General features: G+C 36.5%; 1 protein-coding gene across 11 annotated transcripts in view; it reads left to right on the top strand.

Annotated features, from left to right (window-relative positions):
- NOL4 (nucleolar protein 4) overlaps window positions 1–24241 on the top strand; it is a 436192-nt gene that overhangs the window by 292131 nt on the left and 119820 nt on the right. For 7 of the 11 annotated variants that reach the window (XR_015242528.1, XM_086682707.1, XM_086682711.1 and 4 more), the window contains 2 exons: window positions 9091–9270; window positions 10012–10203. Coding sequence is in view for 10 of the 11 variants with exons in the window: in XM_086682707.1 (XP_086538833.1) it covers window positions 9091–9270; window positions 10012–10203 (372 nt within the window). In the remaining variant the exon portion in view is untranslated. The remainder of the gene's footprint in view (window positions 1–9090; window positions 9271–10011; window positions 10204–24241) is intronic. The other 4 variants (XM_086682717.1, XM_086682710.1, XM_086682716.1 and 1 more) reach the window with 1 other exon arrangement.

Here is a 24241-nt window from a genome sequence, read left to right as displayed (position 1 = left end):
AAGAAATTACTTTCTTTGCTCATCCATGAGAAGCAAGTCCTCATCTGTTCAGGTTTTATCATAAAATAAATCACCAATTCAGTCACATCTTCAGGCTCCACTTCCACTTCTAGTTCTGTTTCTATTAATATCACATCTGCAGTTACTTCTTCCACTGAAGTCTTGAACCCCTCATTGTCACCCATGAGGACTGAAATCAGCTTCTACACTCCTGTGATGTTGATACTTTAACCTCTTCCTATGAATCACAAATGGTTCTGAATCGCATCTAGAATGGTGAATGCTTTCCAGGAGGTTTTCAATTTACTTTGCTCAGAACCATCAGAAGAATTACTGTCTATGGCAGCTGTAGCTTTATGGTATGTATTTCTTATATATATAATAAGACTTAAAAGTCAAAATGACTCCTTGATCTGTGGACTCTAGAATGGATGTTGTGTTAGCAGGCATAAAAACATTAATCTCATTGTACATTTCCATTAGAGCTCTTGGGTGACCAGATGCATTGTGACCAAAATGCAGTATTATTTTGAAAGGAATCTTGTTTTCTGAGCAGTAGGTCTCAACATTGGGCTTAAAATGCTCAATCAACCATGTTGTAAACAAATGTGCTGTCATCAAGCCTTTGTTTTTCCATTTATAAAGTGAAGGTAGAATAGATTTGGCATAATTCTTAAAGACCCTAGGATTTTCCTACTGGTCAATGAGCTTTGGCTTCCACTTAAAGTCACCAGCTGCATTATAACCCTTAACAAGAGAGTCAGCCTATCCTTTAAAGCTTTGAAGCCGGGCATTGATTTCTACCTAGCTATGAAAGTCCTAGATAGCATCTTCTTCCAAAATAAGGCTGTTACATCTTATATTAAAAATGTGTTATTTAGGGGCGCCTGGGTGGCTCAGTCAGTTCGTGAGTTCAAGCCTTGTGTCGGGCTCTGTGCTGACAGCTCAGAGCCTGGAGCCTGCTTCAGATTCTGTGTCTACCTCTCTCTCTGCCCCTACCCTGCTCATGCTCAGTCACTCTCTCTCTCAAAAATAAAATAAACATTACAAAATTTAAAAAAGAGAATTTGTTATTTAGTATAGCTATCTCTATTTTCTTAGGTAGGTCGTCTGAATAATTTGCTTCTATGTCAGTGCTTGCTGCTTCACCTTGCACTTTGATGTTAGGGAGATGGCTTCCTCCCTTAGACCTCATGAACCAACCTCTCTGCTAGCTTCAAACGTTTCTTCTTTAGCTCCCTCACCTCTCTCAGCCTTCATAGAATTGAAGAGAGTTAGGGCCTTTTTCTGGATTAGGCTTTGGCTTAAGAGAATGTTATGGCTGTTTTGATCTTCTATACAGACCACTAAACTTTCTCCAAATCAGTAATAAGATTGTTTTGCTCTCTAACCATTTGTGTCTTCACTGCAGGAGCACTTTTAATTTCCTTCAAGGGCTTTTCCTTTGCATTCACAGCTTGGTTAACTGTTTGGCACAAGAGACCTAGCTTTTGGCCTGTCTCGGCTTTTGACACGCCTTCTTCACTGAGCTTCATCATTTGTAGCTTTTGATTTAAAGTGAGAGACAAGTGACTCTTTAAGTTGACACTTAGAGGCCATTATAGGATTATTAATGAGACTAATTTTAATATTGTTGTTATCTTAGCTAATAGTAAGGCCCAAGGAGAGGGAGAGAGATGGGGGAACAGCTGGTCAGTGGAGCAGTCACAACATACTTTCTCAATTAAGTTAACTGTCTTCTATGGGCATGGTTTGTGACGCCCCCCCCCCCCAAACAATTACAATAGTATCATCAATGTTCACTGATCTCAAATCACCATAACAACTATAATAATGAAGAAAAAGTTGAAAATAGTGTAAGAATTACCAAGTGTGACAGAAAATGAGCTTAATGCTGTCGGAAAAAATGGTGCTGATAGACTTGCTTGACACAGGGTTGCCACAAACCTTCAATTTGTAAAAACAACAACAACAACAACACAGTATCTGTAAAATGCAGTAAAACAAGGTATATCTGTTTGCTTCTTAAATCTCTTCTGATATGTAACCTGTTTTTCTTGTGTCACTTCTTACAGAACTGAAGTCAGTTGTTGTATACAATGTCTCGTATTTGGGTTTTATCTCTTTGTTTTCTCTGGTGTCATTTAACTTGTCGTTCTGTCTGTCTTATTTCATATAAGTGGAAGTTAGCTCTGGGATACTGGTTCTCACACTTGAGAGTGCAGCAGAATATCCTGGAAGGCATGTGAAAACACAGATTGCTGGGTTTAGCCCCAAAGTGTCTGATTCAGGTGGTCTTGGATGGGGGCCAATAATTTGTGTTTATAATAAGTTCCCAGAAGATGCACTTACTACTGATATAGCAGGAACTCTTTGAAAACTACTGCTTCTATACTGTTCATATCTTTAATTTTTCTAAGATTGCCCAATATATTCTGTAATGAATAAGATTTTTAAAAAGCTGAATGAATTCAGTAAAGTTACATGATACCAAATCAGTATACATAAATCTGTTGTGCTTCAACTATGCTTCAATTAAAAAAAAAGTTTGTGTTTTTTTACACTAATACCAACTATTAGAAAGAGAAATTAAGAAAACCATCTCATTAACAATTACATAAAAAAAAAATACTTAGGAATAAACTTAACCAAGGAAGTGAAAGACCTATGCACTAAAAAATTTGGGACATCAATGAAAGAAATTAAAACTGACACAAACAAGTGGAAAGATATTCCATGCTGATTGGAAGAAATAATACTGTTAAAATGTCAATACTACCCAAAGTAATCTAGAGATTCAATACAATCGTTATCAAATAAGTTAAATTTATTTAAATATGTGAAAATTCCAATGGCATTTTTCATAGAAGTAGGACAAGTAATCCTAAAGTTTGTATGGAACCATAAACGACTCCAAATAGCCAAAGAAAAACAAAGCTGAAGGTATCATGCTCCCTGATTTCAATATATACTACAAAGCTATAGTAATTAAAAATGTATAGCATTGGCATAAAAACAGACACACAGGGGAGCCTGGGTGGCTCAGTAGGTTAAGCGTCCGACTTCAGCTCAGGTCATGATCACGTGGTCCGTGAGTTCGAGCCCTGCGTCGGGCTCTGTGCTGACAGCTCAGGGCCTGGAGCCTGTTTCAAATTCTGTGTCTCCCTCTCTCTCTGACCCTCCCCCGTTCATGCTCTGTCTCTCTCTGTCTCAAAAATAAATAAACGTTAAAAAAAAAATAAAAAAAAAAAACAGACACACAGATCTGTGAAACAGATAGAAAGCCTAGAAATAAGCCCATGCGTGTATGGTCAACTTAGGATAAAGCCAAGAATAGACAACGGGGAAAGACCATGTCTTCGATAAGCAATGTTGGGAAAATTGGACAGCTGCATGCAAAAGAATGAAACTAAACCACTATCTTACACCATACACCTAAACAAACTCAAAATGGATTAAAGACTTGAATATAAGACTTGAAACAATGAAACTCTGAAAGAAAATACAGGCAGTAATTACCTTGATGTCAGTGTTGGTGATGTGTTTTTGGATGTGACACCAAAAGCAAAAGTAAACAAGTGGGACTACATCAGACTAAAAAACTCTTGCACACTTAAGGAAACCAACAACACAAAAAGGCAGCCTGTTGAATGGGAAACCATATTTGCAAATTATATATCCAATAAGAAGTTAAGATCCAAAATACATAAAGAACACCAAAAAACAAACAAAACAAAACAAAAAACCAATCCAATTAAAGAATGGACAGAGGATCTGAGTAGACATTTTTCCAAAGAAGGTGTACGTATGGTCAATAGACATCTGAAAAGATTCTCGACATCACTGATCCTCAGGGAAATGCAAATCAAAACTACAATGAGTTATCACCTCACACCTGTTAGAATGGCTACCATTACAATCAGAAGAACTAACAAGTGTTGGCTAGGATTTGGAGAAAAGGGAACCCCCCCATGTGCACTGTTGGTGGGTATGTAAATTGGTATAGCCATTATGGAAAACAGCATGGATGTTTCTCAAAAAATCAATAATAGAAGTATCATATCCACCAATTCTACTTCTGGATAATTGTCTAAAGAAAATTAAAACACTAACTGTAAAAGATATATTCATTCCCATGTTCATTATATTATTTATAATTCCCAAGACATGGAGGCAACTTAAGTGTCCATTGATGGATGAGTGAATCAAGAAAATGTAGTGTATATATATATATATATATATATATATATATATATATATATATACATATATATATGTATATACACACAATAGATTATTATTCAGCTATAAGAAGAAGGAAATCCTGCCATTTGTGATAACATGGATAGACCTTGAGGACATTCTGCTAAGTAAAAAGAGAGTAAGGAAAATACCAAATGATCTCACTTACAGGTGGACTCTTGAAAACAATCTCAGAGATAGAGAAAACGTTTTGGAAGTGCAGTGGGTAGGGAATAGTTGGAGAGAGTCAAAAGGTACAAACTTTGAGTTATAAAGTAAGTCCTAGAGATGTAATATACAGCATGGTGGCTATCGTTAATAACATTTTATGGTATATTTGAAAGTTAACGTAAATTTTAAAAGTTCTCATCACAAGAAACACTTTTATAATTGCCTATGGTGCAGAGGTTAACTAGAATTATTTGGATCATTTTGCAATATATCCAAATATTAAATCATTGTTATATACCTGAAACCAATATAATATTGTATATCAATTATAACTTGACCAAAAAAGAAGTAACTGGCCAAACAAATTTCTAAATTGCCATTTAAAAAATTAATTCAAATTATTTTCTGTATAGCTCTAATGTGTAAGCAGTCACTTACTCAGAAAACATTTACTTTATTCCCACTATGTGCTTGACATTGTCCAAGGTTATAAAGGTGGAAAAGTCAGGGTCTTGAAGTGTCTCCAACCTCAAGTAACTCTTAGTCTTGTGGAAGATGGATATATAAGCTAACTTGTATAAGACTTCACGATCAGTGCTCTGACAGAGCTACATACAGACTATAATGAAACCATGATTGCCTGGCACTAAATTCATGAGATTCTTCCCTTTTCTAGGGTATAATAAAGAAATGAAAGGTTTTTCCTTATTTTCCTTGGCTGCATATATCAGAAATGGCCCTTCTGGCCTCAGCTGCATCTCCTATCAAGCACTGTGATATTGCTGTCTTAGCCATTCTATATGCTCTGACCACAGAGTAAGCAAACAGATGAAGCTTCCTTTTTTGGGGGGGGTGGGGGGTGGGGTTCAAGGTCCAGAGCTGGCAGTTTTATTAGGGTGGTAAAAATGTTAGAAAATGGAAGAGCAATGTATTTTTAATAGGTCTTCGCTAAGGAGAGCCACAGGTTATGTCGAAAGGAAAAAAATGGAATATATAATTAAGGCAAAAATACACCTATGGCCCCATAGCAAAATTGAGAGGAAGGTATAGAGATTTCCATACACCCACTGCCCCTAGGCATGTATAGCCTCCCTCATTATCAACATTACTTACCAGAGTGGTACATTTGTTATAATTGATAAACCTACATTGATGAATTATAGATACCCAAAGTCCATGGTTTATATTAGAAATCATGGTGTTGTACTTTTTATGGGTTTGTACAAATATATCATGACACGTATCATATAGAGTATTTTCAGTGCTCTAGAAAGCTTCCATGCTCTGCCTATTCATCCCTCCTCACACCCCAACCCCCGGTAACCACTGATCGTTTTACTGTTCATAGTTCTGCCTTTTACATAATGTCTTATAGTTCAAATCATGTGATATGTAGCCTTTTTAGGTTGGCTTCTTTCACTTGGTAACATGTATTTTCATGACTTTTTAGCTCATATCTTTTTAGTATCAAGTAATATTCCATTACCTGGATGTACTACAGTTTATGCATCCGTTCACCTACTGAAGCACATCTTGACTGCTTTTTTAAAAATTTTTTTAACATTTATTCATTTTTTTGATAGAGACAGAGCACAAGTGGGGGAGGGGCAATGAGAGAGGAAGACACAGAATACGAAGCAGGCTCCAGGCTCTGAGCTGTCAGCACGGAGCCCGACGCAGGGCTCGAACTCACAGACTGCGAGATCATGACCTGAGCCGAAGTCGGATGCTTAACCGACTAAGCCACCCAGGCGCCCCTTGACTGCTTTTAAATTTTAAAAATTATGAATAAAGCTGCTCTAAATATCCCTATGCAGTTTTTTGTGTAGACATAGTTTTTAACTCCTTGGGTAAATGCCAAGGAATATGACTGCTGGACCATATGAGAAGAGTATGTTAATTTTGAAAGAAAAAGCCAAACTGTCTTAAAGTGGTTGTACCATTTTGCATTCCCACTGGCAATGAATGATTTCCTGTTGTTCGTCATCCTCATCAACATTTGATGTTGACAGTGTTCCAGATTTTGGCCCTATAAAGGCATCTCCTTGTTTTAATTTGCATTTCCCTGATGACATATGTTGTGGAACCTCTCTTGATAGGCCTCTTTGCCCTCTGATTATCTCCTGTGGTGAGGTATCTCTTAAGGTTTTTGGCCATATTTTAATCAGGTCGTTTTCTTTCTTATCATTTAGTTTTTAGTGTTCCTTGTATATTTTGATTAACGGTCCTTTATCAGATGTGCCTTTTGCAAATATTTTCTACCAATCTGTGGCTTGTCTTCATTCCTCCATTTTTAAAGACCAAATAGTTTTGTAGAAAATTGGGTCCTGCAAAAAGTCTTAAGTGCTATTTCTGTAGAGAGCATTTCTTTGTTGCTGTAGGGAAGAAGTAGAAGGTCATGTGCTATTGAGATTCCTGTCTCCATGTAGCTTAAAAGAAAATGCAAATGAACATGAGAAGTAGAGAGCAATGATAGTCTTTAATTTTATGTCAAATGCCATAGCATATTAAGAGTTCACAGTTTAGAGAAACATTGAAGTAGACTGAGGTAGAAGAGGGAATCTGTGGAAATTGAATTTACTCAGAGTGGCCTTGAAATCTAGTTCTGTCTTCAACAGTGGCAGAGGCAGAAAATGACATTCCAGCTGAGAAACTGGATTCAGAGTTATAAAAATTTCAGTTTATATTGTAGAGGGAAAAATTGATTATGCTTTAGATTTAGATTCTGAATATTCTCAGATCTGTAAGACTGGATTTTTTTTTAGCTAGAGGGACTAGAGGTGTAAATCCTACATCATTCCAAATGGTTCTATTTACAGCAGATGGCTAGGTTGCGTGTTTCACATGGCAATAGAAAGAATATATTAGCCCAGCTTATTTGCGTTCATATGAGTGTATTATAACACTTAAAATGTTGTATTTTGGCATTTAAAAAAAATATATATGCTATATTTTTCAAACCTATGGAATATTTGCTTTATGTTTTATTTTGTAAATCTACCTTGTTAACAATTTGAAATATTATAATATTACAATGATATAGTGTCAAATATACTGGTTTTTAAATTTTAACTTTATTTTTTAAATGTTTTATTTATTTTTGAGAGAGAGAGAGAGAGAGACAGACAGACAGACAGACAGAGAGTGAGCAGGGGAGGGGCAGAGAGAGAGAGAGGGAGACACAGAATCCGAAGCAGACTCCAGGCTCCAAGCTGTCAGCACAGAGCCTGACATGGGGCTTGAAACCATGAACTGTGAGATCATGACCTGAGCCAAAGTCAGACGGTTAACCAACTGAGCCTCCCAGGCACCCCCATTTTAGCTTTATTTTTAGTATCAGTGACCTATTTTAGTTTTATTATTCTTCCTCTGCTTATGTAGTAATAATAGTGTGATCCTTAAAACATACTACACATACGTTATCATTGCACACAGACATTTTTGAACACTGCTGATTTAAAATTTTCCATTGTAAAGTTCTTTCTAAAGCATTTTACTTTGTTAATTGGAAAATGCTGCCGCTGTTGACAGAGATATTATCCATTTAGCTGAGGCCACCTTTGTACCTAAGTTACCGTATGTGAAATTTGGGTTGTTAATCTGGACTTATAATAATTTCTGTACCACTCCAGACTAAATTGCAAAGGACTAAAACTCAGATTTAGGCAAAGAAAAAAACTAAGGGGGTGGTGTAGAAGATGTCCAGTATCACACAGCTGAATTCAACTGTGGGTGAATTTCCGGCACAGTTGAATCTAGAATCTCAGATGATGTTATTAGGACTTTTGTTCTGCTTAGTCCTGTGGGATTCAACTTGATTTCAGTTACATAGGGGTAAAGTTGGGGCACCTCTAGGGTAGAGAAGGCTGATGCCCTATAATTGGCACTTTTGCCTGGAGAAGCAGAAGCTATTTCTGAAAGGAAAAGGTACTTCCCTGACAAAGAAGTAGAAGTTTCCACAGTGGGACCCATGGTTGCTCTTGAACACAATTATCAAAGTTTGTGAAAACTGTTGGTTGGCATTCATCTACTAAGCTTTAGAAATCATTCAACTTAAAAGATGATTCAGAGGAAACCTGGTTCCTTTTCTCTAGACCAAAGTTAGATACCATCCTAAGACTCACAGACCTTTTAAAAACTGATTTTCAAGCCTGTGGTTTATAAATAGCAGCCTGGTATCAATATTTTGTATAGTCCTTCTTGGGCAAAGTAATTAAATATATCCACCCCTCAGTTTCCTAATCTGTTTAAAAAATACTAAAGCAGTTAGATTGACTAAGCTCTGAGGTCATTTGTTTCTAAGAATATATGATTCAATGATTCTCTTGCAAAAGTGATTATAGTTTGGCTTTCCTGTCTTTTTTCTTTTTTCTCTCTTTTCTAGACTATGTACATTGAGTGGAAACTATCTTTGCTCTTGAAAAGCCAAATTCGGTAAAAACTTCCTGCAGTGATAGAAATGATCCATGTAGCTATTGAAATGTGGCTGGTGTAACTTGGGAAATGAATTTTTAATCTAGTCTTAATTACTTTTGATTCAAATGAAAACAGCCCCAAGTCTGGCATTAACTTTTTCAACAAGATTTTTACGTAATAGTTGAAATTTTAAAATAAAATTTATAAGCTATGTGATGAATTTCAAAGCAGCAATCCCCCCTCCCCCCATTTTCTTTTCAGTCTCCCGCACACAGCTACTCAAGCTACGACTCTGGCAAAAATGAGAGTGTAGACCGAGGTGCCGAGGACCTGTCTCTAAACAGGGGCGATGAGGATGAAGACGACCACGATGACCACGACGATTCTGAGAAAGTTAACGAGACTGATGGCGTTGAGGCAGAGCGGCTGAAAGCTTTCAATGTGAGTCCCACCACCGCCCCCCTTCCCCGCCCACGTGGGTTACTTTTTACCACTTCACTTTCATGTTGTTGCTTGTTGGTAAACGTGGATGTTCTAGAGACGTGTTTGTTTAATTTACAGAAGGATTTAAAAAGTACATGAAACTCTCTTTGCCAACCAGACACCAGAATTGCTGGGTTTTGTTTAGAATTTTACAGCCAAATGTGAGCTGAAAACTGGATTTGTGTTGTGTGAGTATGCATGTTTACCTAGAGGATGAGGGGGTCTCCGCTTATTCCTCGCAAGAGTATGCCTGTCATCAGTTATTTCTTTTGCCTTCCTGGCTTATCTAATTATGCATGACAAAAGAGTCCCCCTTGTTATCAGAGATTAGTACACTGTGCAGGGTAGCAATGTAGCAGCCATACTGATCATTAATGGAGAATTTTATGGGGTGCTTAATTGTCACAGTCTGCTGTTATTTCCTGAATTTTTTTTTCCTACATGATAGTCTATACTTTTCTGTCTGTCTGTCTGTCTGTCTGTCTGCCTCTCTCTCTCTTTCTCTCTAGTTTTTTTTTATCCAACCATTTAAAAAGCCTTTAAGAGGTGTTTGCTTAAAATCTCTGGCTTTCCATTGCAAAGTTCTCCAGTGCATAAAGCAGAAAAGAGTATTTTCCTATCGGTAATCAAGACAGGAAGCTAGGAACAGCAGAGAGCAGTCCTCCAAACCCTTCTCCTCTGTCTCCCTCTTGCCAACAGATGTTTGTCAGGCTGTTTGTAGATGAAAACTTGGACCGAATGGTCCCAATCTCTAAGCAGCCCAAAGAAAAGATCCAGGCTATCATTGACTCATGCAGGCGACAGTTCCCTGAGTATCAAGAGCGTGCCAGAAAACGTATACGTACTTACCTCAAGTCCTGCAGGCGGATGAAAAGAAGTGGTTTTGAGATGGTGAGTTTTGAATTAAAACACAGCCCTAGATTCCATCAAAATCCCACATGTAAACCATGACACTATTTTTTTTTCATCTTAGTGTCTTTTTTATTTTTTCCATAATGTCAGGTCAAAGGGGTTTTTGTTTGCTTGTTTGTTTTTACCCCCTTCTCCTTTTCATCTTCCTGAAGTATTTATCCCCTTTGTTATTCAATAAGGCATAGCTGGTGAGACCAGCTTACAGGCCCACATGGTACCATGTCACAGCAAATGAGGGCAATCTGCGTAAAAACCGGTGAGAACCAGCATCTCATTCGTGTCGTTTTCTATCACTACCAAAGTGGGTATAAGGTTAATCAAGGCTTGAAGCACCAGTTGCTGCTTTAGGTGGCACGTGAGAATGGCTTTGTCTGGAGCCAAAGGAAATGGATGACTCCACCTAAATAATACTGTTTTCATACCAATGGCTAACAAGTTGCAAGCCTTGAAAGTTAAAGATCAGTAAGATAAGGCTTTGTTGTACTCAGTGTATTTGCGTGCTTGTGGATGGTAACATGAGCTTTTATATTCATCTGGGCTTTCTAGATGGACGAGATTACGCTGACATTAGATCCTTATGGGTGGAAATCAGGTATCAGTGTTTTTTGAACTTTATTTCACCTTTCTCTAATTGTTACGCCCAGAAATAGCGTATTCATTTACAATGTATTTTTTTTTACTTTTGTTTTTTGTGTATGTGAGCAGAGATGTATTAAAAATTTTCTGAATCGATTTATTTCCCTTTCGTGGGTCCACCAAAGCCAAGGCTGATAGTGATGGCGATCGGTGCCTGTAATGTGTTAGGTGCGGAAGGGTGATGTTAGTGAAGCTACGAGAGGTTTCAGAGTATGTCATATAGGAGAAATAGGTTTTTCGATCTGAATGAAATGACCAAAGCAGTAAGTCCACTATCGACTATTAATTCTTCTTCACTGGCTTGTAAAAATACCTTCGACATTCTTTAAAACCGAATGGCTGTTATTGAGAGGCATGTGCCTAGATGGAGCACAAGGTTCAGTCCTCAGAGAGCCTGGTTTGGCATTCTGGATCCATCACTTTGTAGCTGTGTGTGACCCGGCAAGTCAGCTGCCTGTACTTAGGTACCTCCTCTGGAGATGATCACTCCTGATTTATAAGGTCATGAGGATTACATAAATTGTCACTTGGAAAAGCTCTGCGACCCATTACTGACAGTCACCACTCAGTAAATCTTAACTCTGAAAATATTTTCAAACATTATTTAATCTATCATTTGATAAAAGCTTCCCAAAATGTTTGTGTTAAACAATCACAAAATACTCCAGTTAAGTATTTGCTTACTTCTTGGAAGTAACAACCATATTGAAGTCCGAGATTGTGGTGCATGTGTCATTTTAAGGGGCACATGGGTGGCTCAGTCTGTTAAGCGTCTGACTTCAGCTCAGGTCATCATCTTGCGGCCGGTGGGTTTGAGTCCTGTGTCGGACTCTGTGCTGACAGCTCGGAGCCTGGAGCCTGGTTAGGATTCTATGTCTCCCTCTCTCTCTGCCCCTCCCCCCTCCCCTCAGAAATAAACATTAAAAATTTTTTTAGATAAAAATGGCATTGTTATGCCTGATCAAACTAAATTTGACAGAAAGGCAGCATGGTATAAGAGAGAAGGAGAGTTTGCTTGAAGAAAATAAAGTTATTTCTCCCATTATTGAATTATTTAAAAATTATTATTACCTACTCAACAGGAGAGAGATGACAGACAGAAAGGGTATCTAAACATGTATAGAAGCCTAGAAGAGTCCTGGTGTTGACATTTGGTTCAGGACCACTTAACAGCTGATGTGAAATTGCAGTTGAACATAAATGTGTCTCACAGAGTATGATATACAATATATACTCCTCTTTTTTCAGTAACAAAGATGATATCATATACCAAGATTTTTATTTACCAGCATCTGGCATTACTATTTTTTCCTAATCTTGTCATATTTTTTAGAGATTTTATGATAAAATTTATCTTCTTTTACATTAATTATTCTTTAAGGGAAAGAAGTCATTGTTCTGTAAAACTCTTGATTTCTCTAAGACAAACCATACACTTTCAAGTTTTTCTATTGATTTTACTTACATGTTTACTTTAATATGCACATCTATTTGTTGTAAATTCTGTGCTATGCACAGAGAAAACAAAAGTTGACTAATTCAAAGTCAAGTAGTTTTACTAACTAATCCTAAAGAAATATGCTGTAAGAATTCATTCATTTATTCAGCAACGCAATAACATTATATAAAGTAATAAGCAAAAATATTAGAGATTTCTGCCCACTTAATTAGAAAAATATAACATGTTCCCTGATCATTATGATTCATTGAGGTGACAAGGTTTGGGAAGTAAAACAGTCAAGTAACAAGGTTGAATAAAATTAAATGTTAAGTGAACAACATGAATGAAAATTTATATTGTAGGTTCTATTTTTTTTTTTTTTTTTGAGAGAGAGAGAAAGCACGTGTGAACGTACAGGTGTGTGTGTGAGCAAGAGGGGAGGAGCAGAGGGAGAGGGAGGGAGAGAGAGAGTCTTAAGCAGGCTTAATGCCCAGTACAGAGCCTGATGCAGGGCTTGAACACACAACCGTGAGATCATGACCTGAGTGGAGTTGAAGAGTCTGGCGCCTAACTGACTGAGCCACCCAGATGCCCCAGTTTATTTTTTTATACATTTACTTAGTAATGTACTACTGGCAATAATAAATCTACCATCTAGTTGATAATTGGTATCTTGATTTTTTTTTTTCCTTAATGTATCACTTTATTGTCATGGGGCATGGGGAGGATCATGTGTCATTTTGAATACTTACCCTTATCTAGAACAGATAGGAAAATGTATGACTACTCCAGATAGTAAGTACAACTAAATATTGTATGTGAATATCTTTTGTCATCACTTTTTAAATTTTATGTAATATCCATCATTTCTTTTTTATTGAGACATCATTAAATAAAAGAATCTTTCCTCTAATGTGTTTTGTGTAGTTAGACATGAAAAAAAAATCTCAATTTCAGTGTGTAGTTATTTTTACACTCAAATTATTCTGTATTTAACAGGTCAACAGAGAAACATAAAGAATTTTTAAATATGCTTATTTAAAACATAATTAAAAAAATTTTTTTTAATTTTTTTTAAAAATTTAATTTTTTTTTAATTTTTAAAATGTTTATTTAAAACATTTTTTTAAAACTTTTTAAAATTTTTTTTAAAAATTAAAAAAAAATTTTTTTAATGTTTGTTTATTTCTGAGAGAAACAGAGACAGTGTGTGAGTGGGGGAGGGGCAGGCGGAAAGGGAGACAGAATCCAGAGCAGCCTCCAGTCTCTGAGCAAGCTGTCAGCACAAAGCCTGGCACGGGGCTTGAACTCACAAACTGTGAGATCATGACCTGAGCCGAAGTCGGACACTTAAGCAACTGAGCCACCCAGGCGCCCCTAAATATGTTTTTAAAATGAAATTATTAAGTGTAGGATTATTTGGTAGGGGATTCCATATTCTAAAACAGAAGTGGCATTCAATAAGCTTAGCTCTTCCAATTATTTGGGGTGTCTAAATCAGAAGATGCCTTAAGTAGAATGAAACACAAAATATTGAATTATATATTTTGTGCTGACTGTAAGAAATTCAAAGAGATAATCCCATAGAAGTGGTTTATCACAACATACATTAGTACTGAACTTGAGGGTCTTGGCATTCACTTTTATTAATTTCCTGCTATCATTAATATATATAAAATTTATGTATGGTTAATTATTCTACACTATCGCTTGCGAATTTGGATGCTGACATAAACACTTTTCATTGACTTCACTGAATGGATACAAATATGAGAGTATGTGTTTATGAATTTCTATTTCACTACAATTATCAAGACCTTACAAATCTTCATTGCTTAAGCAACCAAAATTTCATGCCATTACTCCAAATAGTCTCCAAGTAATAGGTGAAGGACAGTAACTATATTATGATTCCTTTCTATACATTTTCACTAACAGTTACCAATAATCTGAAATAATAAATCCTCCGTGTTGAATATAAAAGGGCATATTCTATGAAAAATAAATCTCATAAGTTTGATCTAGAGTACTGTTTCAGTTTTCATTAAATTTTTAGAACTCAGTGAGTTAAGCAGTCATGAAATTAATCCTTTAACAAATATATCAAATCACTACTGATTCATTTGTGCAGCTTAGACTCTCAAATTACTTTGGCTAGTTTTCTAAAAAAACATATGTTGATTTTTCTAGAAAAAAAGATCGATTTCTCCAAGCATTCATAGAGCATCTATAACAGATAAGTTCATAAAAGCAAAACTTTATAAACAAGGTAGGGTTGGTCCATACCTGAGTATAGTCTGAGTTATATGATGTGATTTATCTTTTTATTTTCTGAGCTTGTATTGTTAGAGACTTTTTCACCATGCTGCATATGTTTACATGTATTTGTATAAAACCCAAAGGTAATATTTAGGAGAGTCAGCCTAAGATGCTTGCAGTCCGTCATTCCTACTGTATCCCAAATTTTGCCACTATACCAAGTTAGATCAGGTTGCCTAGATATTTGAATTCAATAAATTTAGCCTCTTGAAAAATTTCCTGCTTACTTACTTTTTAATTCATGTGATTAACTATGTTTGAAGAAATGAGTCTATGAAATTTTTGTAATATTTTGCCGATGACATTGTCCATTAGGCTACTAAATGTCCATATTAAATTACCTTAGTTCAGAAACTTCTTTTAGAACATAATACAAGAAAAAAAAATGCTTCTCCTGTGGAAGTAGAATGCTTTCTGTTTTCTCTCTGCTAGGACAATGCAACTAAATATATTCACATTTGTGCCTCATTGCCACGAAGTTCAGAGCCAAAGTTTGTCTGAGGTTCTGGTCATCTTTTTGTTCAGTTTATCATAGAGTATATATCATAGCATAGCATAGCATAGAGTACATAACAGTTTTAAGAAAAAAGTGAGATGTAAGTTTTAAAAAGTATTTAAATCTGATTATGGAAACAAATTTTAATACTATAATCAAAGCTCTTCATTATAGTATTTTGTTAAATGACATCCTATAATATCCCTGTTAGCTATTTTGATATCTGGCCTTCTGAACTCATGATTCCTTCATTAGAAAAGAAATAATGTTTAGGAAATAGTACATTTTTTTTCCTAGGGAATTTCACTAATTACATCATTTGCCTTGAGTTGTCTAATGCAGATGAAAGTAGAGAGATCAGAATTTGTTTTCAATTTAAAACTTCCCTAATATGAGCATTGCAAAAACTACAGTGACACTTGCTATTCATTCTTAGCTAATGGAAATATTATAAAATACGAATTAAAGCGCTTCTTTAAACTAAAACTTTGATTAAAGGTATACCCATCCCTTCATACAAGGTCATGATTAAAAACTCTCTAATACCTGTGCAGCCATTATTTGTGTTATTATTCGCACAACTATGTACATTTCTGTCTTTGTGACCAATTAACTTAATTGATGCTAATTAGCAAACACATTTTGTTTGAATTCCCCACCTGCTACTTGTACCAATTTATGGGCTCTTTTTCATACAGGTCATCTACCATCCCCTGGGATACTTTCGTATTATCTCCTGAGTCCTTTATTCATGGTATTTCTTTTTAATTGTATCTTCTAATACTCTGCTTAGTAATTTTGCTATCTGGTCTTTTGAATTCATAATGCTTTTACTTTCTCAGTTTCAGTGATCTGCATCTTTGTTTCATGTTGGCTGTCGTTAGCATGGATGTACCTTAGTCTTAGTTATCACTCAGCTTGCACAAGCAATATTAAGAACTTTCATGGTCACCTAAAATTTTTCAAGTATTTGCCACTGTCTTTACAGAGGAGATGTCCTCATTGTGTTTGCCCCTGGATGACCCTGCAGCCTCTGTTCCCCCCTGTTCGGTCTGTTTCATAAAGCTGCTTCATCAACCATCCCAATGCTCACATTCTCAGTTTTCCCTTTTCACTGAGAGAGGGAAATTTCTTCTCTTCTGCCTTATCAAAAGGTCCCTAGACAAAGAAAATATTTCATCTTGGATCTTCTCTTCTACAGTCTGAAACCATCCTTCTTTGCCAGGTTTCCTGAAGGATTATTTTATACTCACAGATCACACTTATTACAACCAACTCCCCCAATGGTCCCTCTTCCAGACTCTGGTTCTCACCAACCTGTTGAATTGGTTTTTTAAAAGACCACATGACTGCCTTTGCACCAGATCAAACATTGTATTCTTTTTTTTTTTTTTTCTTAATGTTTTTATTTATTTTTGAGACAGAGACAGAGCATGAGCAGGGGAGGGGCAGAGAGAGGGGGACACACAGAATCCGAAGCAGGCTCCAGGCTCTGAGCTGTCAGCACAGAGCCCGACGTGGGGCTCGAACTCATAGATCATGAGATTGTGACCTGAGCCGAAGTCGGATGCTTAACCGACTGAGCCACCCAGGTGCCCCCAAATATTGTATTCTTAATGAACTCGCCCCCATTTTCTTGAGCATCTTGTTGCTCTCCCTCCTCATTTTCTTTTTCTTGCTTTGGGGCCACTTCCTGAGATCCTGGGCTTGGCCATGTACTGTGTCTTACCTTATCCACAGCCGCAGAGGTCTGTTCTGTATAAGCAACTCTGGCAGTGGAAGTCCAGTCGCCTGCAGAGCTTTTGTATTTCACTCCAAATGTCAGCCAGATGCTGGACAAATGTATTGTTATATCTTCACTGAACTCTTTGTATTTTCCATCATCCATCTTCGCCATTGGTCTTTCACCTCATCTACCAAATCGCCTGTAAGTTCCTCTTGACTTGCCTTTTTCTGGCAATAGCACCACTATTGTGATTTGTAGCCGTATTCATACACCTGGAATGAGATTAGACTGTTAATGACACTTATGGCTTGCATCCTACCGCTCATTGAATTCTGTTGCTTCTTCCTTTACTGTATTTCCCAAATCAGTCCAATAATTTTGAATTTTATTGGCTACCATTTTAGTTCTATCCCTTCACACCTCATACCTGTACTCATACAGAATTCTAACTCCTCTATTTTCATCTTACGCTCCCTCCCTCCCCTCTATCTGAGGCAGGAACAGACCTAGGATTTGTGCCTGAAATTTATAAAATTGGGGCCTTATATTAAAAGAAAAATACTATAAAATTGTGAGCAAAAAATTATGTAGAAGGATGAATATTTGTTTATAGTAAGAAAACACCAAAATTTTTAACGAAACAGAAGTCTTGAAGATTCAGACCCTTTTCCTTTGACATCTCTTTTGACAATTTTCAGACACACATATGAATAGTTACTGATTTTAACTTGGCTTCCCCTCCCTACCTAGAATGCTTACAATATCCAGAAACTCTGGAAGTCCCATCTAGTTAAGGAACCCTGGTATCTAAACTTCACTGGCTTTATGAGAAACCTGCTTTTGCTCCTAGAGTAGTCTTCCTCAGTTCTGGCTGTGATGGTGTCAGACTTTTGCCACCTCAGAACAAATTCTAAATTTCTTAGTGTAATAGAGTATGGGCTCTTGAAACTGAGAGACCTAGGTTCAATTCCTGTACAACTTTGTGTGATTTTTCTGAATCTCCAGTTTTCTAAAGAAGTTGGATGTTGGGGTATTATATGTAATAATGTATAAGAAATATTGAGAATATAATCTAGCCTCTTTCTACTCTTTCTTCTAATATGCTCAGTTAGTTCATTTCTCACCTTAAGCCATCACATGGGATTTCTGGTACTTTTCTCAGTGTGTGCTCTTTTGGTCCACTGATTTTTCCTTACTTAGGAACTATGGGTACTATTCTCTCATTATTGACTAAATATATTAAGATTGAAGAGTAAATAGAGTGTAAGGAATATAGCCAACATAGTTGTCAGAGTTACTTAGCACTGGATCTTTTAGCAAAATGTTGACCTAATAAGCCTTATGGAGTACCCCGCATAGAGCCCACCCACCTTCCCTCTACAAATACACAGATACTAAGTAAAATATAACAACCTTTTAAATAACCAGATAAGATCAAAAGAAAGAAAATTTCAGGCTGTGAAACTGATAGAAAACTGATAGCCATAATTGTAAGTCTTTAATTTGGTAGGGTAACAGACTAGGAAGATAGAAAAAGTGAATGTAGCAGGTCAGGGTTGTAGTCTGAATGCCCACTTAAGTTCAGGAGATGTGTATTTTACTTTGCAACTAGACAGGAACATGAACTGAGAATTATATAAAAAATTGGGACTCTGAAAGAGCTACTCCTCTATCAAGGGGAAATTACAGAAAAAGAGAAGAGAAATAGGAAAAAGGAGTTAAGGTGGAGAATAGAATGATAACGATAGATCTAATAGGCACTCTAGAAGAGAAATTAGAATAAGGACAACAATTCAAACAGTGAGAAGGGAGAGTTTTATAGAATGGAGTAAACCAGTGAGTCCTAAGAGCAGGGAAATAGACCCGTGCTGAACAGTATAAACAGAAACAAATCTGTACCTGTGTGGATCCTAGTGAAAGTACAGCAGTCTCAAGAAATTCTTTAAGGTCACTATGAAGAAACAAGAGATTATCTAAAACGTAAGAGCAGAATGGACACACGTCTTGTCTTCAAAATAGATGCCAGAAGACCGTCTGTAAGGGACCAAGGACAAGAAGTCTCGATTTTTTTTTTTTTTTTTAGAGAAACTAGTTTTAATTCACAAATCAAAGCCCAGCTAAACTGTACTTCCAGAGTGAAAAACAAAGCACCACTTCAGTGACCAAGGTTACCACTTACAGGCTGTCTATGGAAAAGCTGAAATGTCCTCCAAGCAGAAGGAAGCTGTGCCCTGAAGGAAACAGTGGAAAATTAGCACGATTGGTGAGAAAATCTGAAAACAAACAAACAAACAAACAAACAAACAAACAAAAAACCTTGATTTTTAAAGGTCTTGGTTCTTAGCCCTCCTTTACCAGTTATTGCCGGTGGACCTTGTATAAGTAAGTTTCAGCTTCCTCATGGGAAAAAACAGAAACAAATAGCATTTATTTTGCACATGAAAACCAACATCACTTGGTCACTGGAAATAACAAATGGAAAAACTCCCACCTCGCATAGTACCTGGTATCCAAGGAACATGATAAAATGCAGTCTAATCTGAAATTGTGTGCCATGGCTGGCTTTACTGGAACACCCTCACTATCTCAATCTCTTGAACTATTTGGAAGACTAAATCAAATGTCTCTATCTAGACAGCGCTCACTTCTCACTAAAAGCAGCCTTAAATCTCTCTCTCTTCTGTGTGCAAATTGTACTTTGTGGTACATCTTTTGTAGTTTGCTCCTGTCTCATATTGCTGTTATTTATATATGGGCCTTAGCTCCCTTACAAGAAGTTATGTTCCTTGAGTATTATGCTGCTTAACCTGTTCATGTCTGTATCACCTACAATGTCTTACCTAGAGTACAGTTAATTGCTCAGGAAAGCTGCTCAGTTCCTGTTCAATTCAACTGAATTGAAATTGTCAAGTGAAAGATGAATGAATGGACATTTACTAATGTGTTCCTTTGTGGTAGAAATTAGTTGGGAGATAACCTCATTTTTATTGTGTGCTATGTGTTTCACAGTCTTCCGGAGTTGGCATTTCAGTTTTAAAAGTGCTTATATACAATGGATTATTACTCAACAGTCAAAAAGAATGAAATCTTGCCATTTGCAACAACGTGGATAGAACTAGAGGATATTATACTAAGTGAAATTAGTCAGACAAAGACAAATATCATATGACTTCACTCATATGTGGAATTTAGAACACAAAAGAGCTGAACATAAGGGAAGGGAATATAAAAACAGAGAGAGGAACAAAACATAAGAGACTCTTAAATACAGAGAACAAACTGAGGGTTGCTCTAGGGGTTGTGGGTGGGGAGATGGGCTAAACGGGCAAGGGGCATTAAGGAGGACACTTGTTGGGATGAGCACTGGGTGTTATATGTAGGGGATGAATCACTGGACTCTACTCCTGAAATCATTATTGTACTATATGCCAGCTAACTTGGATGTAAATTAGAAAGTAAAAAATAAAAAAAAAATAAAAAAAGTGATTGCTGACTGAAAATCTAATAAGGAAAAAATATATCCCTGAAGAAAAAAAGTTACATTTAATTTTAACTCTTTTTAACTCTTGAAATCCTATTTTAAAAAATATTTTCATCTATTTGGCAGTTTGTGTGAACAGGTAGTGACATTAACCAAGTGAATAGATTTTGTATACAGTTTTAGGTTTCACAAATAAGCTATTAGGGCCAAAGATGCCATGATCGGCAACAATCATAAGCATATCTAGTCAGTTGTTTTCAGAATTAAAGGATGTTTCCTAGTGGATATTTCAAGTAGTCACTTAGTTAAAAATGAAAATATGTCGGGGCACCTGGGTGGCTCAGTCGGTTAAGCATCCGACTTCGGCTCAGGTCATGATCTCACGGCTTGTGAGTTTGAACCCCGCATCGGGCTCTGTGCTGACAGCTCAGAGCCTGGAGCCTCTTCAGATTCTGTGTATTTCTCTCTCTCTCTCTGCCCCTCCCATGCTCACACTCTGTCTCTCTCTGTCTCTCAAAAATAAACATTTTAAAAAAATGAAAATGTCACTTTAGTTGATAATTCAGTTTTTCTGGTCTTGATCAAAAGTATTATCAGATGGGATTAGCCAAACTGGGCTTCTGAGTATTAAATATGACATTAAATCCTCATTTATTTGTGAAAGATCATTATTAATGGCCAATGATGCTCTAAAATTAAGGCCAAAGTGCATACTATTAATTCATAATTGTTGTCAAAGCTTAGATGAAGACTAGTTAGCATTTTTGTTGAAAATACATTTTCAAACTCCTTTTAAATAGGTCAAGAGAATTTTCTCAAACTGGAACATCCAAAGATTCACACATAGCTGGATCCATGGGGCCAGACGTCAGCGGCTTGCCGATCCCCTATTTCTCAACCAGGCTTCTTCCTCTCAGGTCCTTGCTACCTGCTGGAAAATGTTGCCATCAGCAGCTCTAAGCCCGTCTTCTTACTTAGCATCCGAGAGCAGCCTTCCCATGAAACGACTTTAGTCCTATTTAGATCATATATCCATCTCTTGGATGGATGAGCTCTCATGATAGTCATGGCCAGGGTGAGGTCAATGAGGCTCTTTTCTCATAATGTCCAGCAAAACCATCTAGGATGAGGTAAGAACAATTGAATTGTGTTTTTAGTCCACATCCACAAGCTTTACCTGAAACCTTGGATCATATGTGGTCCAAAATTCAGAACTTTTCAGATTTGGGGAACATGATAGAGTATATATTCCAGTTATCGCATAACACTTGCAACAGAGTCTGGGAAAGCAGCTCATATACAAATATATTAGTATTTCTGACATAAAAGATCGGAATATTCACAGAAAGTAGGGAAAAGGCCATATCAGTTTTTTTCTGCCAAACTTCCCCAAAGTTTTTGAAACGATTCTCAGTTTATACAATATTAGCATTATAGAATTGCTGGTTAAAAGGTTGCAAGTCTGTAATTAACATATTCTATTGCACGTGTATTACACCCTACATGCTAGGCATATATTAGATTGTAAACTATGATGGCTGAGACAGTATTGATACTGTTTATATATCTGAACATGACATACTTTCTGACATATAGAATGTGCTTATTAGATATGTTTGTTGAATAAGTGAATATATCAGTGACTTTATGTACATCATCATGGAATTCCAAAAATTAGCCCATGATATAGATATTATTTTTCTTATTCACAACTTCCTGAATGAGTCTTGGTTTTGCCATTTGCAAAAATAGAATTAATGATACCTAGCAGAATGAGTGAGGCTCAGAGAGATTAAAAAGCAAAAGCGGTCAGATTGCAAGTAGCTGATTTCATAATAATATTCAAGTCAGTCACTTCATCACTAAACTATTACTTTTTTCCACTGATGGATACAAATGAAGCTGCTTGATTAATTGAAGGGATCCCTTAGGAGCTACAACTTTCTACACAGCCTGTAACAATTATCCCTTTAGGTGTAGATATATCATTTGGTGGGAGATAAAATATGCATATCATCTAAGCTGCAGAATTTTTAAATTATGTATTCTAGAAAGTAACAAGATTAGGAAAAATAATTTAGGGTCCTATGTCAATTCTGAGTAATGTATCATTTGCTTTAATTATCTTGAAAGAGCTCATTCTACATAAAATCTTGGGTAGATATCACAGTTGCTCCAAATCTGGTCTCATTTAATACTTGATTTAGTTATGCTTAAACCCTGGAGGCTAGTGAGCCTTGCCACGAATAAGTACTATAAATCCATGAATACAGTCTTATAGTCATGATTTATTTTTTTTAAGTTTATTAAACTTAAATTTATGTTTCTTGTCTATGCAAGTGGGGGAAGGAAAGAGAGGGAGAGAGAGAATCTCAAGCAGGCTCTGGACTATCAGCACAGAGCCTGACATGGGGCCCGAACCCACGAACTGTGAGATCATGACCTGAGCCAAAATCAAGAGTTGGATGCTTAACTGACTGAGCCACCCAGGTGCCCCCAGTCATGATTTATCTTTACTTTTTTATAAAAAAAAGAAAAAAAACCTGGATCATCTTAAATGTACAGCAGAAGTTCTGAGGACACTAACATTGTGTAGTTTATAGTTTTGAGATCAAAAAGTGGACTAGTTTGTTGGTGTGGTATTAAGTTTTACATGTATCTATAAGGAAAGGCACATTTATGTTGTGCCAACAGCAATCACATCTTAAGTCCCCAATTAAAATGTGACTTTTTAAACTCCAAAAGTTCCACGCGACAGTTTAGCCATCTGTTTAATGAAACAACCACTGATTTGGTCATAGATAATTATTGCAATAAGAACAGTGCTAGGGAAAGTTCAACTCATGACAGTTAATTACGAAGAGATAATTAGCGAGGGTAGTTAGCATGATCTCCTCTCTAGGGTAAGAAATAGGTAACAAATCTCATTCCAGGTGTAGATCATGTAGACCGTATAGTTACATATATTTTTGAATCATCATTTAAAAATCTTATTAGATACCAAACAGTATATTTACTGAGCTATGTTTAACCAAAAGGAGAAGTGTTGTTTTTCATAAATTATCTATTGAATTCTATGAATTTTTTTGTCAAAAATATCCTTAGGTTATCACATGGAGGCTTTTGTGTTTCATGGGCACTCTTACCAATGTAAGAGGGAAATTACAGCACTTGTCCCTGGTGGAATCCATGACTACGGTCCTTAACACATTCTGCTAATTACCTTCCAGGAAGACACAAATGCGGGAGTATTAGAGTAAGCTCTCTACCATCAAATGTGGTGAAGGAGAGTTCTGGTGAAGATAGTTCTCAAAACTCACAGTAAATAATAGTTTTAAATTCCTCTATGATAAAATCACTTTGATAAGGAGCAAAAATGATTAATTTCCTTCTTACTATCTTGGTATAAGTACTTCAGAGTTGCGAAGTACTTATGAAAGTACAAATTATGAAAGAACAAATTATAGAGGGACAATAAGCAAAAGACTTGCAATTTTAGTATCTTCTATCCAAGCGCAGCATAATGGAGCTCCAAGGGTGGTGAAAGCATTGGCATTCATTATTGGCTCATCAGTATTAGAACCAAGGGAATTTTTAACAGATTGCCTCACAGGAAAGAAAGAACCCTGCCTGGTTCCCTATTCTCATTTTGGGCACACAACTAAGGTTTTCTTATGTTTCGTTTTGGCACTTCTGGTTTCTCCAACATGAAAATCGTGTGACTTTATATTGCGTCCGTGTAGAATATGTGACAGAACTGAGATAAGTTAAACTCATTTTTGTGCTATTAGTGAAGAAAGGTTTTTAAAGAATTAATAGGAAAATATGTTAGGAGAATTTCAGTCTCTTTAAGAGAAGAATTTTAGTGAGATCCTAATACACTCTTTGCTTAAATGCAAAATAGAGTTAGCTGTAAAT

The sequence above is a fragment of the Puma concolor genome, chromosome D3, assembly GCF_028749965.1.
Source record: "Puma concolor isolate L17-30 chromosome D3, mPumCon1.1.hap2, whole genome shotgun sequence".
NCBI lineage: Eukaryota > Metazoa > Chordata > Mammalia > Carnivora > Felidae > Puma > Puma concolor.
This window is presented reverse-complemented; position numbering and strand designations above follow the sequence as displayed.